The sequence below is a fragment of the Trachurus trachurus genome (assembly GCF_905171665.1).
Source record: "Trachurus trachurus genome assembly, chromosome: 8".
Lineage (NCBI taxonomy): Eukaryota > Metazoa > Chordata > Actinopteri > Carangiformes > Carangidae > Trachurus > Trachurus trachurus.
This window is the reverse complement of record NC_139905.1, coordinates 3,699,188-3,716,792: the sequence shown is the minus strand read 5'-3', so window position 1 is coordinate 3,716,792 and position 17,605 is coordinate 3,699,188. Positions and strand designations below refer to the sequence as shown.

Genomic DNA, 17,605 nt, shown 5'->3' with positions numbered 1-17,605 from the left:
CAACTATTAATATTACTTAAAGTGAAGACTGTGGAGCCGTTGACCCCTCAGGAAAAATGAACATTTATTTATTTAACCTTTATTTTACCAGGCAAATTGCTTGAGATAAAAAAATCTCTTTTACGAGCATGGCCTGGCCAAGAAAGCAGCAACAAGATAATATACACACAAAGAAGTGAGGACGAATATGAGAGAGAGAGAAAAGAGAGAGAGAGAGAGAAAAGATGAATGACGTCCAGAGTTCTACAGTCCGGGAGGGATATGGGGGGAAGAGAAGGAGGACGGGAGGGCTGTGTGGTACAAGGGGAGGCTGTACCAGGGGATCCTGAAGGAAGAGAGATTATGTTAAATCAGCCAGGGCAGAACAGAACAATGCACAACAATACACACTAAAAGAACGCTAATCCAGTGATGCTAAAATACTAAACAGTAAAACATGAAGAGTAAATGTGATAATATTAATGAAACTGTTGATATTAGTAATAATCACTCAACATTGAGTTGCACTAGTTGATTTTCAGAACAAACAATAACAATGTGTTTAATAAAATCTGAACAGTAAAAGGTTTTGCAGTTCCTCACTCTGACCACAGGGAGGCAGTGAAGTCCAACTGTTACTGTGCATGAGACACTGATCAACAACCAGCAGCTCTCAGTGTGGCGTTCAGGGACCCCACCCAGAGGGGGAATAACTGGTTTTCACTATGATTTCATTCATAACTCATGGTCGACTAATCAGGTGGAGATTCGTGGTGTAATCAGTGGACAACAACAACAACAGCTCAAAAACCTCAGTTAATCGTGAACATCACCGTCCTTTCACAATAAATTGTGACAATACAACAAAGTTCATTCACCGCTACAGAAACGGAGAAAAAAAACGAGATAAACACATGAAAAAACAACAAGATAAAACTCTTTGATCCAACCTGTCGCTGAGGCTTACAGGTGTGCATCAGCTCTTCCAAAATAAAAGCTTGTGGAAAAAAAAAACAGTATGTGAAAGTATTAGGCTACACATATTGCACAACTGTAACCCAGTTAACATGACCTGAATATATACAGAAAAATGCAAACGTTTACGAAATTGTGAAAAGTCAAACCCTGTTTCCCTTAATTCAGTTGTAAATAAAAATTTTCCATTGTCATAATCCAGGTAATTAAACAAATCTGTGGTTTTTTAAACCTAATTTTATTTTTAGTCACTTAGTTAAACTCTTATTTTGTTCTGGCCAGTTTTCATCTGTTAATGTGACGATCTCTGTCAGTCCAGAACACACAGGGAAGATGGTGGACTGAGACACACACACACACACACACACACACACACACACACACACACACACACACACACACACACACACACACACACACACACACACACACACACACACACACACACACACACACTCCTCTTCACCAGATTGTTTTCCAGCTGTGAAGAGAAGCAGAGGACAGAGGTGATAGATCAGTGATTGATCGTTGATAGATCAGTGATTGATCAGTGATTGGTCAGTGATTGGTCAGTGATTGATCAGTGATTGATCAGTGATCAGAGACTCCATCAGCTGGACTTGAGTCCTGTTCAGTCCAGATGTGCAGCAGCTGTGCAGCTTCCTCTCAGCTCTCATGTTAACGTGTTGGAGTGAACACTGAGCAGGAAGCTCACACACCTGCACAGACTTTTAGCATCAAGTCTGTTCACTCTGCACATTTCACTGAGTCGCCGTGGAAACAAAGTGCTGAGTCATGAAGGTTCATCACTGATGAGTCACTGTTGTCACTCAAACACAGAGTCTCCGAGTGTTGATGAACATCTGGTCTGCTCTGATTGGCTGACTGTTGTCTCTCTCTGCTGATTGGCTGACTGTTGTCTCTCTCTGCTCTGATTGGCTGACTGTTGTCTCTCTCTGCTCTGATTGGCTGACTGCTGTCTCTGTTATTGTCTCACACTGACTTTAGTCCAATAGTGCTGAAAGCAGCACAGACTGACTCCGCCCCCCTACTGACCTCACAGTCTCCAGTCTACAGTCTGGACTCTTCACAAGATCTTCCAGATCCTTCACGTCTGAATCCTGCAGGTTGTTGTCTCTCAGGTCCAGTTCTCTCAGGTGGGAGGGGTTGGACTTCAGAGCTGAGACCAGAGAAGAACAGCTGATCTCTGACAAACTGCAGTTCTCCAATCTGAATAAAGAATAAAAGAAGAAGATAAATTCATTGATGATCAGAAAGAAGAGTTTTTTCTTCAACAGGTGAATTTCAGTGTCTTTGTCCAAACATGAGTTGTGAGGATCTTGTGCACATTGTTGTAATAGAGATGAAGTGAGTTGATGAGCTGATACTGGACATTTTCTCCAGAGTTTCTAGAAAACATGAGTCGTCTGACTGAGAGAAATACGAGTGTGTGTGAAGGTTGAACTGAAGTGAACAGACATTATTCATGACCACTGAGTGAAATGAGCTGAAACTGAAGAATCATTCTCACACAACAACAACTGCAAATATTCAACAACCACTATTTCAAATGTCATTAATCAATTCAATCAAAGTCAATGATTCAAGTTCTGAGTGAAGATCAATCAGGTTCAGTTGTGGATCAAAGATCTAAGATCTACAACAGTAACAGTCAGTGAACTCACTCCAGAGTCTTCAGTCTACAGTCTGGACTCTCCAGAAAACCACTCAGATCCTTCACTCCTGAATCCTGCAGGTCATTGAAGCCCAGGTCCAGGTGTCTCAGGTGGGAGGGGTTGGACTTCAGAGCTGAGACCAGAGAAGAACAGCTGATCTCTGACAACCTGCAGTCATACAATCTGAATAAAGAATAAAAGAAGAAGATAAATTCAATGATAACTGATCAGATGATGATTCTCTGTTATTATTATTAAAAACTAGGCGTGTCCTCCACTAAGGATTTTCATAGTCGAATCTGAGTCGTCAGATTTTGCCCATAGTCGACTAATCGTCAAATCTTGTTTTTTTTTTCGCTCATCAATATTCAATAGAGGGACTTTGTCCTTGTGTTCTTGTGGATCTTCATGATGTGGCCTTCTACACACATCATCCACATGTCAGCACAGATTCATCAGCTGCTGCTGACCTCAGCTCAGTCTGTCAATATACAATCAATATCTGATCAATACCTGTTGGACTAAACACTGACTACAACTCTCTGATTTAGAGATTCTGATTCTTTTATACAGATTTATATTTGTACCATTTTGTATTTTCTTTCTCTGTTACTGTTATTATTATCAATAACTTTATTGATCAACTTGTATCAGGGTTAAATCAATAAACTAACAGCACAGGGGTCAATGACGTGATGAAACCCAGTGTCAAGTGCTGTACCTTTGATTTTTGATAAAAATCTGAATAAACAGGAAAATAAATCTGGACTCAAATGAGGAATTAATACAACTCTGTGTTTCTGGACTCATTTTACATCATTTGTCACAGATTATTTAGAAGAAGAGTTTTTTGTTGTTAGGACATGTCCTGCTCAAGATGCATTAAAATCTAAATATAGAAACACAGAAAATAATCTATTTTAATTTAATGTTTTCAGAAGAAAGTATATTTTTATAAATTCACTTTAATCCACTGTAGGTGGATCAGATACAACAGTCAGTGAACTCACATCAGAGTCTCCAGTCTACAGTCTGGACTCTCCAGAAAACCACTCAGATCCTTCACTCCTGAATCCTGCAGCTTGTTGTAGCTCAGGTCCAGTTCTCTCAGGTGGGAGGGGTCGGACTTCAGAGCTGAGACCAGAGAAGAACAGCTGATCTCTGACAACCAGCAGTCCTCCAATCTGAATAAAGAATAAAAGCAGTGAGTTGAGGACAAAGCTCCTTGTTGACAGCGTTCAGTGTCTCATCATCTGTTCAGAGCTGAAGAAGCTTCAGAAAGAACAAGTTTAGAAAATCAAAGTCCAACAGCTGAAGCAACAGGAAGCAGGTTAAACAGTGACAGAGAGAAAACAGCTCATTAATATTCATGAGAAGCTGCTGCTGCTTCAACACAGACGCAGTGACTCCGCCTCTTCACCTGTCACCTCCACCTGTGGCTCCATCCATACAAACTCATGTTGTGCAGCCACATTTCTCAGAGACTCTGTCACTCCAACAGCTCATCTGCACTCATACAGTGTGCGTCATCGTGCGCATGTGCGTAGCGATACGCCGCTTCAATGGCCGACAAACAAGGCTCCAGAGTTCAGGGCTGTTTGACAGCAACATCAAGTTGTGACAATCTTCAGAACGACGTGGTCAGCTTTTCTCCGTGGGCGTTTTGAAAGTGTGTGAAGCAGGTTGTTTGTGGCGAGCCCGTCCACAGCAGCTCATCACTCAGCTTCTGTGCTGCTGCTCTGCTCTGCTAACACACTGACTGTGTTCAACAGCTCACACAAGCCCACGTTCAAGAAGCTCAGCTGTCACTTTGAGCTGCTTCTGACTCCTGCCCTCAGCCAAGCACTGAGTCAACACTCTGAGCCTGAGCCGCCACATGAAGCAACAACCTTCAGCCCATCTTGGTGAGCCTTCAAACAAACCAGCTGAGCCTCTGCAGCTGCTTCATGTCAGCAGCAACAAGACCTTGGCCCAATTCCGATTCTATTTTTCATCCCTACCCCTACCCCTAGCCCTACCCCTAGCCCTTACCCTTGCCCTTGAAACGGAGCTACAAGGAGTAGGGAACCCCTACGAATTGGGACACCACTTCAACAATCACATGCGTCATCAGTCGTCTCTGCTGGCTTTCACATAAGCAGACGTGACAAGCTTTTGCCACAAATCCTCTATTCAGAACCACGTTAACTTAATAAAATAAAATAAAATGAAGACTGATCGGTTCATTGTAAAACATTTATTTATTGATGTAAATGTGGTGATTTCTGTATAGGCTACAGATCCCCCAGGCAGCGCTGCTGCTGTGTCCAAAACACATGAAGCTTCACTTTTAATTCAAACAAATTAATGCGACCATTGTTACATTTCATCAATGAGACGAGCAATTATCTCCTAAAAAGAATGTAACTACGCGGCGGTAAACCTTTAAAACCCTGCGGGTAAGTTAATTAGCGGTCGTCTTTTCTACCGGGATGAGGTCGGGAGGTTGGCCGGCTGACGAGCTCTCCGGACGGGGTGGTGTCTCCGTGACGAGCCGTTGATCTGCTCCACAGGTGGAGCTTCACTTCTCCGAAAAACATCGGAGCAAACGTCTAAACAGCCTCATGTGGATAAACCGACCGCACATTGGGATCTAAACAGCTACTTTCTCGCATGAAAAAATATTAAAACTTAACAAAATGACGTAATAACAGCGCTACAGTGAGAAATAAATCAGCTGCCGGTTGCCGCAAGATGCATTCTGGGAAACTTGCCATAGCCCTCGGTCCGTAGTGTGCCCCTGAAAAATCTCCGTTTCGAGGGCGAGATAGCCCTACCCCTTCCCCCTAACCCTCGTCTGAACCAGAATTGGGACACCCCTACCACTTCACGTGAACGCGCAAAACGAAGGGTTAGGGCTAAGGGGAGAATCGGAATTCGGCCCAACACTAGCAGCTCTGCTCTCACCTGTCTCACCTTGATTCTCAGCATTCACAGTCATTGACAGGAAGTGGCTGCAGTGTGTGCCGTGCTCTTCACTTCCTGCTTCACACTCCAGCCTCTCCCAGCCAGTTGAGCTACCAGGGAGCAGACTTTAGCTGCCAACAGCTCCCTACAGCCAGCCTCCACTGGAGCGCAGCTTTCCAGCCTCCTCTGCCTCTGCTGCCAGCTCTGTGGATCTCAGCTGCTTCCTCTCATGCTTCCTCCCATGGTTCTGTCAGCTCCACAACATCCACCAGCTGCTGTGTTTCTGACCACAACTCAACATCTGCTCTCAGATCAGTGCTGCACGTTGCTTCAACAACAAGTGTCTGAGTTGAAAACAACAGTTGTAGAAGCTGAGCTCGTTCTCTGCTGCTCTGAATCACAAACACTACGACTGCTCTCACCTTCTTCTCTCTGGACTCATCTCAACTGTTTTCTCTCTTCAGCTTCTTGAGAAAAATCCTCACACACAAATCCTGACATGTATGAACCAATGAGAAGCTGAAGCTTCAAACAACTACAACAGCTCCAGTCAGTGAACTCACCTCAGAGTCTCCAGTCTACAGTTTGGACTCTCCAGTCCAGCACACAGAAGCTTCACGTCTGAATCATCCAGGTGGTTTGCTCTCAGGTTCAGGAGTCTCAGGTGGGAGGGGCTGGACTTCAGAGCTGAGGCAACGATTTCACAGTGAATCTCTGAGAGTCCACAACCAACAAGTCTGTGGTGAGAGAAGAAACAAAATGTCATCATGTGATCAACAGGTGCTCTTCTCTCTCTGGTTCAGTTCATCTTCTCTCTTTGTGTTGGACATGAAACAATAATCCTCATCAGGGCTGGGTTGGAAAAACCCATTCAGATTCAGATCGACCTCCTCTTTAATCATCCAACATCCATTCATCAAAGCCCAGATGGATGTTTAATCCAGGCTCCTGCGGCCGACACAGGTAGAGCGTAACAACGCTCACACACATGAAATGAAGTCAAATAAAATCAAGGTGAAATGTAGAAACATCTTTAGCAGCAGAAGATCTGACCACTAAAGTGTGTGTCCTGCACAGATCTAATCCACACTAAGGACACGCTCCAAGTTGTCATGGTGACATTTAAAGTGGACTGATTGATTTCCATGGGTCACTGAGCAGCACACAAGAAAAACATACCACCTTAAAAGTGTGTGAGAGCTGGCGGCTGCACAGTGACTGAGATGGTTGATGAGTAAAAAGAGAGAGAAGCTGCTTTGATCGTCCTTCACTCTTCTGACAGTTTGTGTGTCTGTGCTGATGATGGACACACAAACATGACACAGTCAGTCTGTTACACTGGAGCTGCAGCTGGACGACTCCACTGTCATTATGTCAACATTCATGGTTCTAATAATGCACCAGGTCACAGCAACAAGTTACAGCATCAGTTCTCAGCGTCTCATTCATGTCCAAGTCAAACTGGAGTTGGGACTGAAATCTAAAACACAATCATGATGTTGAATCAGGAATCAAAGTGAATCAGAGATCAGATGGATTCAGGTGATCAGTGATCAATACCCAGCCCTAACCCTCATCACTCTGTCAGACCTGCACATTGTTCATGTCCATCTTTGTTGGACTTTAATCTTCAGCTTGAAGCTCAAACTGCATGTTTAAAACTCACAGTGTTAAAACATCTGGAGAAAAAACACAACTGACCTGAAACTCTGTATGTGCGTGTGTGTGTTCATTCGAATTGTTACCGTTTATTTCGGTCAAAATAAACAATAAGTCAACAGAGAAAGAAAATTGATAATAGACATTTGGACCAAAAAGGTTGAAGCATAGCTTATTATGCCTACCCTATTATAACTAGCCTAGAAATCTAGACGCACCCTAGCGGCAGCAAATATGTACAATCTGTTATTTATTAAAGGGGACCTATTATGCTCCTTTTTGCACAAACTAAAATAGTTCCTGGGTGTCTGAAAGACATGTCTGTGACGTGCTTCGGTCAAAATACCCCAAAGATCAAACATCACAGCATTCTCAAAAACAGGGCTGTGCAAAACGGTCTGTTTCAGTGGCCCCTCCCTTTAAATGCAAATGAACCACTCCCTCAGCATTGCGTTACCATGACGATGTCTACTACTAGTACCTATACTGATTTGGCCAAAATGTGGTATGCAAACAAAAGCTAAATCTGCAGTAGGCAAATTGCCAGATCTCCAGTCTGCATCTGACCAGTCTACATTGTGTAATGAAATGTGCCCATGACCGTCTCACCCTAACCAAAGATGGTATAGAGTAGTCTTTGCCATGTAGGCTACTGTAACCATGTAACATGTAATATAAAAATGCAAAAATAAATATATAAAATAAATTAAAAATATATGCAGACTGGTCAGTTCATTGTAAAACAGTTATTTATTGATGTAAATGTGGTGATTTGTGCACATAGACTACAGAGCTCCGCAGCACTGCACCTCCTCTTCTCCTCCTTCTCACAGCTTCACTTTTCATTCAAACTAATTCAACTGCCACAAGATTTCATCAATGAGACCAACATTCTGCTAAATAGACTAACCACACGGCGATAAACGTCTAAAAAACCTGCGGGTATGTTTATTAGCGATGGTTTTCTCTACCGCGATGAGCACGGACGTCTGCCCGGCCAAGGAGGCCTGCAGACGGGCTCTGCCTGTGTGAGGAGCCGCTGCAGCTCCAGAGCTCCGGTGCTCCGGTGGTCCAGCGTTACGTCAGTCCGGCGAACAACGTCGCCCCGGCAGTACGTCGCTCCTCACACAGGTACAGCTTCACTTACATGAAACGTCGGCGTAAACTCCTAAATAAAACTCAGTAAAGTGGCGCGACAGCGCTACAACATGCAGGGAAGAAGCAGGAAGTAGTCTGCTCCGCTCTCCGCTGTGACACCAGGCACAACAGAGCAGCATGGGAGGAGGCGGGGCAAGCTGGAGCAGAGACCTCGGCATGACCATGTAGGGGAGTCCGGCACGCATCGACGTAGACGCGAGCTCATGTAAAAAAAAAACTCAGCGCAACCGAGTGTAACAGGTGTGCAGAGAAATCCCAATTATCTAGCAGGGTTTACCTCCAAATGCATTAACCTCAGGATATGACACTTCCACGGCCTCTAGAACCATTATCCAACATTTTAAACATATATAAAAGTCTGAAAAGCTGGAAAAGCATAATAGGTCCCCTTTAATAAAAGAAAGAGAGAAAAGAGAGAAGCTACTTGATTTTTTTTCTTCCTTTTCTTTCCCTTCCTTCCTCCTTTGTTAGTGTGTGTGTGTGTGTGTGTGTGTGTGTGTGTGTGTGTGTGTGTGTGTGTGTGTGTGTGTGTGTGTGTGTGTGTGTGTGCAGGGCCGGCCCCTGGCATAAACACTCTATGCGGTTGTTTAGGGCCTCAGCCGACAGGTGGGGCCACATGATCAGAAGGTACTGGGGTTCAATTCAAGTCATTTTAACACTGAAGTCGGCGCGCGCGTTTACGCGACGGTCTTGATATGTTTTTGTTTATATTTCGGTCATTTTACGCCGTAGAAATGCGGTTCAACTGCTCCCGTGACCGAGGGACGGCTCTCCTCTTTCAAATAAACCCGCCCTCGATGACCTACGTTATTCACAGCCAGGGTTTGAGAGCCAGTAACAGAGCATAGTGCACGCATTGTCCCCTCTCACTGTGCGTAATTGGTTGAATCCGTTGTCCGTCAACTTGAGCATACGTGATTGGTTGAATCGCCTGTCAGTCAACTTCGGCCAACCAATTGGCACTCTGGGATCACTAAGGTCCTTCCTATCACAGTTTTAGCTACAGCGGCTGGCATGGAGAGAGACGGCAGAGGAGACCGAACCTGTCAATTAAAACAACGGTGAAGCTTCAAACCCGCAGAATCGTTAGGAGAGAGAGAGAATCAGTGATGATGGTGCTTCAGACGCTGAAAGTTTTGACTCATCTGATGAGCATGATTATTTAAAATTAATATATATATGAGAAAGTTCAGACTTAAACTCAGCTCCAGCTCTGTATACAGACCTGTTGAGCTCTTACACTTTTTTTTTTTTTTTACCTTTCACACAGCACAGACACAGTGACAACACACATTATATGAACAATGTAAATTGTGTGTTTTCCATTTATTTATTTCATTGCACAACAATTCCATTTATTTAGTAAATATTTTTGTTTTAATTTCTCATTTAAAAAAATCTGATGAAGCTTTGAAGTCAATATTCAGCTTCTTTTATCTCACATTTAAGACATTTGGTGAAAATAGAACGGCAGAATGACAACATTTGTGCTCAAAAGGCGATTTTACAAAATTTCATTTTAGACTTGTTTTCTACACTTATATATTACTGTATTCATATCCTATTTCAAGCACCAAAAGAGTTTGTTCTCATGACTGAAGGAGTGTTTTCACAAGGGATTTGAAATTTTTCAGAAAATTTGGCCTAAATTATTTCTTTATACGGTGTTCTAGGACAAATTGGCCTCAGTGTACTTAGAGCGGAAGATTAGACATAACACACTTGAGTATTGTTACATCTGTCTATCAAACATGTCTGTATTCAGTTTTAAGCAGTGTATGTGATTTGGTGTTTGCGCTTAGAGTGCAGGGCCACAAACAAAAATCTTGTTTAGGGCCACCAAAATGCTAGGGCCGGCCCTGTGTGTGTGTGTGTGTGTGTGGACTCACCGAGCCTTCCTGCAGTTCCTCACAGCTGGGATCAGTCTCCGTCGTCCCTGATCTGATGTCTTGTACTTGTGCAGGTCCAACTGGTCCAGAACCTGCTCTGACATCAGCAGCATGTAGGCCAGAGCTGAACACTGGATCTCAGAGAGTTCCTTCTCTGATCTGTTCTCTGACTTCAGGAACTGTTGGATCTCCTGATGAACTGACTGGTCCTTCATCTCCGTCAGACAGTGGAAGATGTTGATGCTTCTGTCAGGAGAGATTTTATCAGTCTTCATCTCCTTGAGGTTGTTGATGGTTCTCTGGATGGTTTCTGGACTGTTGTCTGTCTGACCCAGCAGACCTCCTAACAGCCTCTGGTTGGACTCCAGAGAGAGGCCATGAAGGAAGCGAACAAACAGGTCCAGGTGACCATTTCTACTCCAGACGGATTCCTGCATTGCTCCCTGCAGGAAGTCATCCAGGGTTAAATCATCATGTTGTTCTCCCAGGAACTTCTTGAGTACCTTTCTCTTCCTGTTGGTGAAACAGTGGAACATGTAGACTGCAGCCAGAAACTCCTGAACACTCAGATGAACAAAGCAGTAGACTGTTTTCTGGAAGATCACACTCTCTCTTTTGAAGATCTCAGTACAGAGTCCTGAGTTCACCAAGGCCTCTGTGACATCCAGACCACACTGCTCCAGGTCTTCTTGGTAGAACATGATGTTTCCTTCCTCCAGCTGTTCAAACGCCAGCCTCCCCAGCTTCAGAAGAACTTCCCTGTCGGCCTTCATCAGCTCCTGTGGACTCGTCTCATGTCCTTCACCGTACTTGTTCTTCTTCCTCTTTGTCTGGACCAGCAGGAAGTGTGAGAACAGGTCCGTCGTGGTCTTGGGCAGCTCTCCTCTCTGGTCTGTGGTCAACATGTGCTCCAGAACTGTAGCACTGATCCAGCAGAAGACTGGGACTTGACACATGATGTGGAGGGTCCTGGACGTCTTGATATGTGAGATGATTCTTCTGGACAGATCTTCACCACTGGACCTCCTCCTGAAGTACTCCTCCATCTGGGCGTCAGTGAAGCCTCGGACCTCTGTTACCCTGTCGACACATGTAGGAGGGATCTGATTGGCTGCTGCGGGTCTGGAGGTGATCCAGACCAGAGCCGAGGGAAGCAGATTCCCCTGGATGAGGTTTGTCAGCAGCACGTTGACCGATGATGTCTGTGTGACATCAGACACAACATCCCTGTTGTTGAAGTCCAGTGACAGTCGGCTTTCATCCAGGCCGTCAAAGATGAAGAGAAGTTTACAGACAGCCAGCTGCTCTGCTGTGACCTTCTGTAATGTTGGATGGAAAACATGGAGCAGCCTGAGAAGACTCAACCGCTGATCTCTGATCAGGTTCAGCTCCCTGAACGAAAGCAGAACCAGCAGACTGACATCTTGGTTCTCCAAGCCCTCGGCCCAGTCCAGAGTGAACTTCTGCACCGAGAAGGTTTTTCCAACGCCAGCGACGCCGTTGGTCAGAACCACTCTGATGGGTCTCTGTTGGACAGGTGAGACCGTAGAGACGTCCTCTCTCTGTTGGACAGGTGAGACCGTAGAGACGTTGTTTCTCTGTTGGACAGGTGAGACTGTAGAGATGTGGTCTTTCTTTTGAAGATGGACATATTTAGACTTGTATCTCTTTTTGACATAAAAGTTGTCAAAGACTCTGTCTCTCTGTTGGACAGGTAAGTCTTTAAAGATGTCGTTGCACTTGATTGTACTGTCATGGAGGGTCTTCTTCTTGGACGTTGTCTCCAGCTGTCTCACCTCATGTTGGGTATTAACCTCTTCACTCTGTCCCTCTGTGATGTAGAGCTCAGTGTAGATGCTGTTGAGGAGGGTTCCACTTCCTGTTCCACTTCCTGTTCCCTCAGTTCCTTCAGTCACTCGTTCACATCTGCTCCTCAGACTGATCTTATGTTGATCTAAAACCTCCTGCAGACCACGATCTGCTGAGAGAGAAGAGACAGAGTCAGACTGAAGACAGAGAGTCTGACAATCTGATCAGATTATTTTCATCAGCTACAGAAAAACTACAGACAACAAAGAGAAGGTTTGAATCATCATCTTAAATGTCAGTGCTGTGTGATGGAACAATGACTCTGGAGAAAACAACAGGTCCTGGTTTCACTAATGACCACATCAGCAGACAGATGTTCAGTCTCACTTTGTCCACAGCTGCTCTGATTGGCTGTCTGCAGCTCACCTCTGGTTCTGGGTCTTTTTCCACACTGGGGACAGGAGGGGGGTCCTGAAGAACCAGACTGGTCCCAGTCTGAGGTGAAGCACTGTCTGCAGAACCAGTGTCCACAGCTGGTGGAGACTGGATCCTTCAGGACATCCTGACAGAGACCACAGCAGGACAGCTGCTGGTCCACAGAGACACCACTCCTCTTCCTCCTGTCAAGACATTTCTGGATCAACTACACGTCACAGTCTCAGCTCCACATCTCTGATCTGTCTGATGGATCTGGTTCCTGGTTTCTCTCTGACTCAGGCTTCAACCTTCACTGACTCCATTTACTGCATTTTGTCACTTCACTGAAGAATCTTGTTTCCTGACACATTAGACATCATCATGTGAAGAAATCGAAATGCTGCTGCTCAGTGTCTACAGTGAAGTTTTGACACTGTCAAACGGGGGATAGTCTCACCTGCCAGACCCTCCTCCAGAGAAGAAGGGTCTGGCTGGTCCGCCTATGATTCTGCCATCAGAGAAAAAACGCTCCGGCCGTTTGGAATTCTTTCAACTAGTCACAATTGTTGTGATCGGCGCTGTAGCAACGGTGTGCTTGCAAAATATTGCCGGTTGGAAACTGAATTTGGAACCGCGGTGTAACGATGGTCGGCAACTGTTGACGGATATTTATTCTTCTGTTTGGTTCATGACACGGATGTATAATAGATTCATGGTTCGGTTCCTGTTATTGTTTGTTGATGTTTCCCTTTACCGGGCGGACTGTGAAAGCTGCAGCACGGAGGCAGGACTTCCGCCGGGTGGCTCGTTCCGGCCAATCAGAGGCTAATCGCAGCAACGGGGGACAACAAAGAATCCACCTGATGCGGAAACTAAACTCTTTTAGTTCTAAACGCATTTTATGTTCCTTTCATCATTCTTTTATTGAGAGTCTTTTAACGTTCTTTTTTATTTGTTGGCTCAATGGTCTGTTAGTGAAGGACAAGAACAGTCTCAATCAGATCGTCAGAGTCTGCTCCAAGATTATTGGAGTCCAGCTAACAGACCTGAGTGTGCTCTGGAAAAGAACATGTGGTCCAGAAAGCAGAATGCATCCTGAAACAGGGAGACCTGGGGCCTCATTTATCAAAGAGGGTGTAAAACTGCTACTACATTTTTGCGTACGGCGAAAAGACGAAAATTGCGTACACTCAAAATATTTACACCTTTTTCAGATCAATCAAACTGTGCGTACGCACAACTCTCCGCAATTTGCCTTTGGTAAATCACACCGGACCCAAGAATGGTGCACATGTGAACACACCTCTTACTCCACCCCCAGAACGCCATATATGGTCAGCACGTGCATATTAATTAGCCATGTGCGCTCTGTGGAGCGGCTACAAAGTGACAACAAAGTGACAACAAAGTGACAACAAAGTGACAACGGAGACAACGGGCGGAGGACGGGGGGGAAAAGCGGAACTTCTCCGAAAGCAGATACACGGCGATATCGGGCAATAAATCAGTCAGAAAAATTATCTTGCATTTTAATAAGCTACAATAAAAACAAAAACCTCCCAAATCTCAACAAAAGGGAGCAGAAAGAAGAAGAATCTTATGTAATCTGCCCCTTTATCCCAGAAAATCTTTTTTTTTTTTTACACCTAGATGTTAAAACAATGTAAATCAACGATAGTTACCATTACTTTGAACGCCTCTCCACTACACAGTTACAGCTCATTTTCCATTACAGAGTCCTTTACAGTTCCTCCTCAGGGCCGCGTTGTCTCGCTCTTTATTCTCTCGTCAGCTCCAAACTCACGTGCACCTCGTTAACTCAGGTGACAGAATAATAACAGTCTAGGCTGCAGATCAGTGTGCACTGCTGCCGGTGTGTTTTTAAACTTGGAAGGTTTGATCCTTGTCGGACGTCACACATAGCCTAATCAAAAAAGCAAAATCCTCAATCCTCTCTGTTTATCAATTAACATATAGCCTAGTGTTATTATAGAGCGGGTTGGATTGCCAGCATCAACGGTCCACCACTACCACAATTACTTCAAAAAATCCTACTGTGCTCTTCTAAATGTACTCCGCTCCTCTCTCCCTCTCACACTGCAGTTCTCTGACTCAGCAACGGTGTCGCCAATTCCTCCTGTTCCTCAAAAAAGGCGTAAATCACGGTACGCCAGGGTCAAAATGGATGTAAATGTCCGCACTTTTCCCCGTCAGGTTTTGGTTTGATAAATCCCAAATTTGGCGGAGAAAAGTGCGTACGCACAAAACGGGGGGAAAAAGGGTGTAAAAAAAGGTGTATCCACAATGATAAATGAGGCCCCAGGTCATGTCCAGTGAATTTACTCTGATGCCCTCAGGGCGACGCTACTCTGCCCCCCTGAGGAAGACTAATCGCTACTAAATTCTTTTATCCCTTCAGTTATTAGGTTGATGAATGCCAATTTAATGAGTAGGTTTGTGCTTGTCGTTTATTTATTTACTTATTTATTTATTTATTATTTGCATATTTGCACATGTACATGACATCACTGTTGGGAAACCATGAGTTGAACTGATTCACTGAAAACTGAGAGTTGAGTGTCAGAGTTGTATGTCCAGTGAATAATTGTTGTCTAATATAATGTGTTGTGCTTTTTCTTTTCGAACTTAATTGAACTGGGAGCTGTAAACTGAATTGCCTGTATGGGATAAATAAAGTTTTCTGAACTGAACTGAACGAACATGTGAAACTCATCATTCAGGCTGTAAAATGATCCTGCAAACTGCTGTAAACTCTGTTAGAAACCAGCTCATCAACGTTCACCAAACCACCTGGAATCAGCCACGTCTTTAAAGCTCATGTTGATCAGCTGCAGGAAGAACATGGAGGAGGAACAAGTCCAGATGTTCTTTCATCAGATCAGTTCAGAAGAAACATGAAGAGACCTGAGCAGTTAGTATGAAGACACTGATCAACCACAAGAACCAGTTCCTGTTGACTCACAGTCACTATGAGCTGCAGGACCTCAACACACTCAACACTGGTAAAGAGGAGCTATTTCATTGTGTGTACTTGTGTTTCTTTGTGTCAGTATGCACGCTGTTCAAACCAGTTGCCCCTGGTGGGATTGATAAAGTTGTCTGTATCTGTATCTTACTCTGAGTCTGAGGGTCCAGGTTCAGGTCCAAGACTAAAGTCTGGAAGATCAAATTTGGACCGGTTACTCTTCACAGACCAGCAGGAGGGTCCAGGTCCAGGTTCAGGTTCAGGTCCAAGACTGAAGTCTGGAAGATCAAATTTGGACCGGTTACTCTTCACAGACCAACAGGAGGGTCCAGGTTCAGGTCCAAGACTGAAGTCTGGAAGATCAAATTTGGACCGGTCACTCTTCAGAGACGGAGAGATGGATCCTGGAGACTCTGGTCCGTCCTCCTCTTCCTCCACATTAACACTCATCTTCAGGACTTCAGTCAGTCTGAGAGGGAAACCAGAAACATGCTTGAAAGTGCATTTTAAAACAATAAATGAGATAAAGCCATCCAGACAACTAATGCATCTTCAATTGATTTAAGTACATTTTGTAAAAACAAAACTGATAAGAAAGAGGGTTTCTTATACACACATCACAAATCAAGACTCTGGATTTATGTGCTCTTGCCTCTGAATGTTTGTAGCCCCCTGGTGGTTGTCACTGCACTGTACTGTATTGTATACGTATTATGTATATTTGTATTAAAGATTAAAAAAAAAAAAAAAAAAACATAACAACGGTCAGTGTATACATTGACCAACGACGAACCAGAAACATACTATGTTTTAGTAGTAGTCTCGGTGTGGACAGGGCCTGAGTCAGACTGACACAACAGGGAGTAGCTGTCCTCCTGCTGTCCCCCCTTTAGTCTCAGTGTCTCTGTGTGGACACAAGTTCACTCTGACTCTTCTTCCCTCCACACTTCACAGGGACTGACACTCACAGACTTTAACTGTGAATAATAATAATGTTGTTTAACACTCACCTAACGCAGCTTCACTCTTCGTGTCGTCTTAAAATGGCGTCTGAACTAAATACTTTCACTTTCTCTCGCTCCTCCTCTTCACCTTCCTCACACCCACACCTCAGTCTGGGGCGGAGCCAGGCAGCAGCTCACCTGCAGGACTCACTGCACAGCAAGTAGCCTATCTATCTAAATTTAAAAACTTTGAAAATTCCAAATCAACCATACATGCTTCAGTTTTGCAACTTTCACTAAAATGTAGCCCCAAAACTGCAGAAACTTTTGTACAATTAAATCCAGAGTAAATTATGAAGTCCATAACTCTGTTCTTTTTTTTCTTCTTCTTTTTCAAAAACTGTAACACTTTTTTTTAAAAACATATCTCCTCCCATAACTTTTGCTCAATTAACACCAAATTTGCTGCGACTGTATCTTCAGACCGTCCTCCACAAAAATACCACTTGGGGTTTTGATATTTAAAAAAAATTGAGCCTACAGTGCCTGAAAATGTTTGACTATACTGTTCTGTAAACATATATTAGCCAATACTTGCTCATTTTTTAGTGTTTCTGGAAAAAAAATGGAGCCATGGTTGAAGAAGTTTGACAATATCAGAATTTAATCTCAAAAACTGATTTTTTTTTTAAAACATTTTGAATTCTGCTTTCATGGGAACAACTGGAGTCAAAGTAAGAATGGCATTTTCAAACATTAGAATTTCACTTATGGAGCAAAACAGTTATTGTCAAAAACAAATCAACATTTCAATGCTGTCAAGATGCAGTATTTTCAGATTTTGGCCTTGAACACAGAATTTTTGACATTTCTTGACCATTTTTGAAATCTGCCTTGACAGCTGACACCTGTAATGATGACATATTTTTTATTATTAAGTCTGATCTGTAATATCCTGTGTTTCTTTTATTTCTTTTATCAGATTCAAACCAGCTTAAATAATAAACAAGAATGGACTGGATCTTCTGAGTTTGTGTAGGCTACTGTTCTGACAAACAACCCATAGTGCTGATCCACAATTAAGCCTTAGATTTACATTCAAGGAAAGCTAATGTCTGGGAAACAGGATGGAACAGATTTTACATTTAACAAAAGTCACTGTTGAAT

At 43.7% G+C, this 17,605-nt stretch overlaps 1 protein-coding gene across 1 annotated transcript in view; it reads right to left on the bottom strand.

The window, feature by feature from the left end:
- Positions 1–243: 243 nt before the first annotated feature.
- Positions 244–17,605, bottom strand: part of LOC310989795 (uncharacterized protein) — a gene marked incomplete at both ends in the record, with an annotated part of 133,069 nt that continues 115,707 nt past the window's right edge. Inside the window, 8 exons of the mRNA XM_083976944.1 lie at positions 244–325; positions 2,011–2,184; positions 2,640–2,813; positions 3,641–3,814; positions 6,140–6,313; positions 10,283–11,808; positions 11,995–12,263; positions 12,518–12,711. Of these exons, the coding sequence (XP_083833070.1) occupies positions 244–325; positions 2,011–2,184; positions 2,640–2,813; positions 3,641–3,814; positions 6,140–6,313; positions 10,283–11,808; positions 11,995–12,263; positions 12,518–12,711 (2,767 nt within the window). The remainder of the gene's footprint in view (positions 326–2,010; positions 2,185–2,639; positions 2,814–3,640; positions 3,815–6,139; positions 6,314–10,282; positions 11,809–11,994; positions 12,264–12,517; positions 12,712–17,605) is intronic.